Raw genomic sequence first — 5,876 nt, 5'->3', positions numbered from 1 at the left:
AGAAAATTAAAAAAAAATCACTTTTTTTTTTAAATTTTTTCAAATAAAGGAATGCAATTTAGATATTTTTTTCTTCAAATTAGAAAGAAAATAAAAAAAATTAATTAAAAAAATATATAAAAAAATTTTGCTTTCCTTTATTTGGAATTTTTCCAAATAAAGGAATGCAACTTAGATTTTTTCTCTTCAAATTAGAAAGAAAATTAAAAAAATTAATCAGCAAAAAATGAAAAAAAAAAATTCGATTTCTTTTATTTGGAATTTTTCCAAATAAAGGAATACAATTTAGATATTTTCTCTTTAAATTAAAAAGAAAAAAAATAATTAGAAAAAAATTAAAAAAAATTTCGTTTTCCTTAATGTGGAATTTTTCTAAATAAAAGAAATATTTTCTCTTTAAATTAGAAAGAAAATAAAAAAAAATAATTAGAAGAAAATAAAAAAGAATTTTTACTTTTCTTTATTTAGAATTTTTCTAAATAATGAAAAGAGGCTTAAATATTTTCTCTTCAAATTAAAAAAAAAAGTTTGTGTAAAATGTGTTTTATTTTGAAATTACATATACACACCCCATATAAATAACAAGAAGGGCTTAAAGAAAAGGATATAATGGTAAATTCATGAAAATAATTATATTTTTCCTTTTCTTTCATTTCTTTTTCACCTTTTATTTTCTTTTCTCTTAAATTGAAATTATTTACAATAATGTTAGCAGCTGATTATGACACTGGTAATCATATTAACAATTTTGCAAGGAAATTTTGAAATTGTAACGTGAATTTATTATTTTTTAAAATTATTTACAATAATCTTTTCGAACAATTAATATAAATTTAAAATTATAATAAAAATTTATTAATTTATAAAGTTATTTTCCTTTTTATTCTATTATTATTACATAATAAAAATTTGCACGTACTGTTTTTTTATTTAATTTTTTTCTTTTAAATTAAGTAAAATAAAAATTTTTAATTCAATTGACCTAATTTCTTGGCTCCGTCGGTGCTCTCATTGGTTTGTTTCGATTGTTATGTTAGGATTTCACGTGCACTAAAAAATAGTGCTCCCTCTCTCATAAAAAGTAGGTCCTTCCTATTATATAGGAAGTATGTCTCACATAATTATGAGAAAAAATGTATGTGCACCGGGTACACTTAATAATTCCTCTTATTTGGAGCTGTTTTTTGTAGAATTATATTTTACTATTTTTGTTGTGATATAATTTTTAAAAAAATTGATTTGAAAAGGAGGAAGAAGAAGAGGTAGGAAAATCAAAGAGTATATTAGGAAATTATTATTATTTAGTATCTTTATTAAATTAATTATTTTATTTTTTATTTTAAAAATATATTGTTTTATTTTTTTTTATTTTTATTTTATTTACTTTTTAATTTATTCAGTCATTTTAGCATTAATTTGTTTTTATTTAATTTTTATAATTTAAAAAATATAACTATATAAATTATTTATTTTTTAATTATTAAATTATTTAATCTTTATAATGATAATCGAATATGGGATTAAAGAGTAAATAGATAAAAATATAAAAATTAATTAATATATTTTTTAAAATATAAAATTAAATAATTAATTTTATTAAAAGAAGTAGATTAAATAATAATTTTTTTAAAAAAAATATTAACTAGAGAAGCACCGACTTTCATTCCTCAAATCAAATCAAAATCTTTCTTGCTTTTCCTTGTGGGAAAGCTTAATTATATAATATTTTAAAGATAAGATATGGAAATCCCAATGATTTGAAATGTAAATAAGAAATGCAACTCTAATTTAATTTAAATAATTATAAGTGATATTAATAAATTTTAATTTAGTTATATTACTCATCTGTAAAATGTTTAAATTTTAAATTAAAATTTTAGTTAAAGTTAAATAATTAAAAAAAAATTATAAGTAACACTATAAAAAAAATTGAATTAAATTAAATGAATGAGAGATTAAACAGAATAAAAATATATGGATTAATTAATATATTTTTAAATAAAAAAATTAAATTATTAATTTTATTAAATGAGAGGATTAAATAATAATTTTTCATTAAAAAAAAAAAAGGGGGAAAATTAAGTTTGAGTTCATTAACTTCCTTTCTTTATGGAGTAGTTGGGTGCTGAAAATGTTAGGTCCATCTCTTCTCTTCAACACTATAAATTGATGGAAATGCTCTCCTAGTCTACCGTATTCAATCCTCTCCTCTGTTTTCTACTTTCAGAGATGGAAAGTAAAGCAGAATTATCTCGTATCATCTTCCCTTACGTTAGGGTGTACAAAGATGGAACAATCGAGAGACTTGCTGGAACAGGTATTGCTCCTGCAGGCTTAGATCCTGAGACTGGTGTTCTATCTAAGGACACCATGATTATTCCAGAAACTGGTGTCTCAGCTAGACTCTATCTTCCCAATTCAACAAAATCTAATCAGAAACTTCCTCTTGTAATTTATTATCATGGTGGAGGATTTTACTTATCTTCAACTGCTGATCCCTATTACCATCACAGCCTCAACAAAATAGTTGCTGTGGCTAATATCATACTCGTATCAGTCAACTACAGGTTAGCCCCTGAGACCCCTCTTCCTGGTGCGTACGAGGACTCATGGGCTGCACTTGAGTGGGTGGTTTCTCATGCCAGGGAAAGTACTGGCAGGCACGAGCCATGGCTCGTTGATTATGCAGACTATGGGAAGGTGTTCTTAGCAGGAGATAGCTGCGGTGCTAACATGGCACATCACTTTGGCTTGAGGATTAAAGACTCTGAACTGGGTCGAGAGCTGAAGATTGAAGGAATTGCCATGATCAATCCTTATTTCTGGGGAAAAGATCCGGTGGGTGTGGAGGTAACTGATCATCAAAGAAAAACAATGGTGGATGATTGGTGGATGTTCGTTTGCCCATCAGAGAAAGGGTGTGATGATCCTCTGATTAATCCTTTCATGGATGGAAATTCATCAAGCTTTGAAGGGCTGGGATGTGACAGACTGCTTGTTTTAGTTGCAGAGAAAGACATATTAAGGGATAGAGGAAGGATGTACTATGAAAAATTGGTGAAAAGTGGGTGGCCAGGGACTGCCAAGATTATTGAAACCAAAGGAGAGGATCACATCTTCCATATATTTGATCCCAATTGTGAGAATGCTAAGGCCTTGTTCAAACTTCTTGGTTCTTTCTTCAACCAAGCATAATTCTGTTTCTTCGTCTATTATTTACCTGCTATTGTTGATTTGGTTCCTAAGAAAATTGGAACTAGAGACTTATTATTATTATTATTATTATTATTATTATTATTATTATTATTATTATTATCCCATGAAAAATAATTATATTTAGATTTTTTTTATTTAAAGATATAGATAGATCATTTATTAAATATTTGATTTAGCTTGGTTAATCATTTATATTTTAAAAGATAAATATCACTAAATTATTTTTTTATCAAAGTAAATAATTAATTAATTAATTAATCAAATTTTTATATTATTTTTCGGTTGTTTGATTTTTATTATTTTCAAATAGAGGTGAAAAGGAGTTGAATTATTTTAAAACTACTATTTATGCTTGACCATAAACTAAATTATGACAGAAAGGTGCTTACCATCATAATTAAATATTTAATTATTTCTTCTATAAATTTAAAAATATTTAAAACAAATACCATTAAATAAAAATAATATATAATAATCTATTTAGAGAAATTCAACCCTTCATGCAAAACACATTAGAAGTGAAGAATTTTATAACTCAACAGAAGCGTTCTAATAATTTATAAATATTTAGTGCAATTCAATAGATAAAATAAAAGCTAATCTCCATGAAAGAGGATCTCTGAATAGGTTGTTTATGATTATCATCTTTTATTACAAATGTTGGACTAGATTTTTGTTTGAATTTAGAAACAGTCAATTCTCTCGCTAAGGCGACTGTATTATATACTAATCTCACTCTATGATGTTAACCTCCACACTTCCTTTATAATATTTTAAGTTTTGATATTTCTCCAGGTTCAGTGCAATTCAATAGATAAAATAAAAGTGAATTGTGATAAAATGAGTGCAAGGATGCCAAATACCAACTCAAAAAGTATATATATATATATATATATGTGTGTGTGTGTGTGAATCAGTTGCTTAGTAAAAATATAACTAGACATGGATGTCACAGCTCTCAGGTATTATTTGTGCACTTGCACTGTGAAAACTTGTTTAATAGATTTTTTTTTTCTTACTGATTTAAACTGAAAAGCTGAATAGCCAACAGAGGAAGGAGAAATAATATTTTGGTTTCCACTATATGAAATGAAAGCAAAAATGAAAAATCCAATAAAAGAATAAAAGAATCATGTTTAGTACAATTGATGATATCCCAGTGTTGTGGCTTAGGATAAGTTGCATTCTGGAGGAAAGCCTTGGGGAAATCTTTTGGCATCTGTGCAATAGTTGTATATCATGTAGTTCTTCCTCACCCATTGCAGCCTCTCCTGACTTGTTGAATCAAGCTCCTCTGAGAGCCAAGAATTTGTCCTGGAGGTTGATGGTGATGAATTTGTGCCACAGGAAGATACCCCATTTGACAAAACACAAGCATTTGCATTGAAGTTTCTGTAGTAAGCAGTGAATGGAGCTTGACTCCAATCTGTCTTCACTAGACCCCCTCTTGTAGCCCAATCATCAGCATTCCATAGACTAGAGTAAATTCTCATTGCCTGATTCTTTGGAAATGGAACACCAATTGATTCCAAGTTCTTGAACTCTCTTATTGGGGTGCCATCCACTGAGAAGCTGGAACAGAAAAGAATCAAAATATTAGTCGATTGATCTTGAATGCTAGGCAAAAAAATAACTGGATTCATCTTGAAAGCTATAGCTTACATGATCCTCTGGGGATTCCATAGAATGGAATACGTATGGAAATCTGCAGTTGGGTCAAACCACAAATAGAATTGCTGCTCTCTGTTGCCTTTGCCTTGGCTAAACACATTAGTGTGGAGGATGTAAGGGTCGCCACTCAAATTTCCCAAGAATTCAAAATCTATCTCATCCCAAGTAGACCCTTTTGAGGATAACTGCAAATTCAATTCCCAAATCCACATTGTTAGTCCTCTAATAATGTAATTGAAATTATTACCTCAAACAATAGCAACAGAAGCGAAGAACTTACATAATAGGCGGTAACAGTGCCAGCAGAGTTGCCAGGGACAAGCTTGAGCTGCATATCAATCTTTCCAAACAGATACTCATTCCTGGACTGAAATCCAGAGCCAGAAGCTTTATCAAGGCCGAGAGTGAGAAGTTCCCCATTATTGAGTATCTTAGCTCGGCCGTCTCCCCATGTAATATCAAAATCATTATAGAAGTTGCTAGCAGAAGCAACCATCAAAGAGGCGACAAGAACAGGCATGAGCAGAGAGAGTACCACATATGAAGAAGCCATTTTGCTATTGAATTCGATTTAGCTTTGTAGGAGGAGAGATCAGAGATGGGTGTGTAGAGAATGATGGGTTGGGTAGTAGTTATAGCGGGCAAATAACGAGTGAAAAGATGAGAAAGGGTGCAGGAAGGGGCAAGGGAAGGTGCAATGAGCTTAGCTGCGCACAGGTTTTTTGCGTGGGACAGTGTCATGCTTATAGCTGTAAAATGGCACTACCAAACGCGACCCAATGACACAGAACATTAGTACATGATAGTTACGCGTCTCAGGCTTTTGGATTAGATCTTCATAAAGCCTTTATAGCCACCGGCAAACAGACTGTCCATGGACCACGTTTGAAAGATATATTAATTTTCGAATTTAAAAATTATTAAAGGATTTCCTTAAACAAAAAATAAATAAATAAATTCTTTAAAACAAAGAGAAGCTGAATTTAATC

At 29.3% G+C, this 5,876-nt stretch overlaps 2 protein-coding genes across 2 annotated transcripts; one reads left to right on the top strand and one right to left on the bottom strand.

Annotated features, from left to right (window-relative positions):
- The first annotated feature begins 2,077 nt into the window (after window positions 1-2,077).
- Window positions 2,078-3,286, top strand: LOC110651612 (probable carboxylesterase 2). Its single transcript, XM_058139479.1, has one exon. The coding sequence runs from the start codon at window positions 2,230-2,232 to the stop codon at window positions 3,193-3,195; it is 966 nt and encodes a 321-aa protein (XP_057995462.1). The 5' UTR covers window positions 2,078-2,229; the 3' UTR covers window positions 3,196-3,286.
- Window positions 3,287-4,208: 922 nt separating this feature from the next.
- Window positions 4,209-5,597, bottom strand: LOC110645974 (probable xyloglucan endotransglucosylase/hydrolase protein 23). Its single transcript, XM_021799262.2, has 3 exons — window positions 5,168-5,597; window positions 4,879-5,072; window positions 4,209-4,788 (listed from the first exon to the last, which is right to left on the bottom strand). The coding sequence occupies exons 1-3, from the start codon at window positions 5,438-5,440 to the stop codon at window positions 4,386-4,388; spliced, it is 870 nt and encodes a 289-aa protein (XP_021654954.2). The 5' UTR covers window positions 5,441-5,597; the 3' UTR covers window positions 4,209-4,385.
- Window positions 5,598-5,876: the final 279 nt, after the last annotated feature.

The sequence above is a fragment of the Hevea brasiliensis genome, chromosome 17 (assembly GCF_030052815.1).
Source record: "Hevea brasiliensis isolate MT/VB/25A 57/8 chromosome 17, ASM3005281v1, whole genome shotgun sequence".
Classification (NCBI taxonomy): domain Eukaryota; kingdom Viridiplantae; phylum Streptophyta; class Magnoliopsida; order Malpighiales; family Euphorbiaceae; genus Hevea; species Hevea brasiliensis.
The sequence above is the reverse complement of the archived record's forward strand: the minus strand, read 5'-3'. Positions and strand labels throughout refer to the sequence as shown.

Excerpts from the sequence above, each read along its gene's own strand:
- LOC110645974 (XM_021799262.2), bottom strand. The coding sequence starts at position 5,440 with ATGGCTTCTTCATATGTGGTACTCTCTCTGCTCATGCCTGTTCTTGTC. Across the intron at positions 5,073-5,167 it reads GCACTGTTACCGCCTATTAT|TTATCCTCAAAAGGGTCTAC; the intron begins GTAAGTTCTTCG and ends TTGAATTTGCAG. Across the intron at positions 4,789-4,878 it reads TGGAATCCCCAGAGGATCAT|CTTCTCAGTGGATGGCACCC; the intron begins GTAAGCTATAGC and ends TTTCTGTTCCAG.
- LOC110651612 (XM_058139479.1), top strand. The coding sequence starts at position 2,230 with ATGGAAAGTAAAGCAGAATTATCTCGTATCATCTTCCCTTACGTTAGG.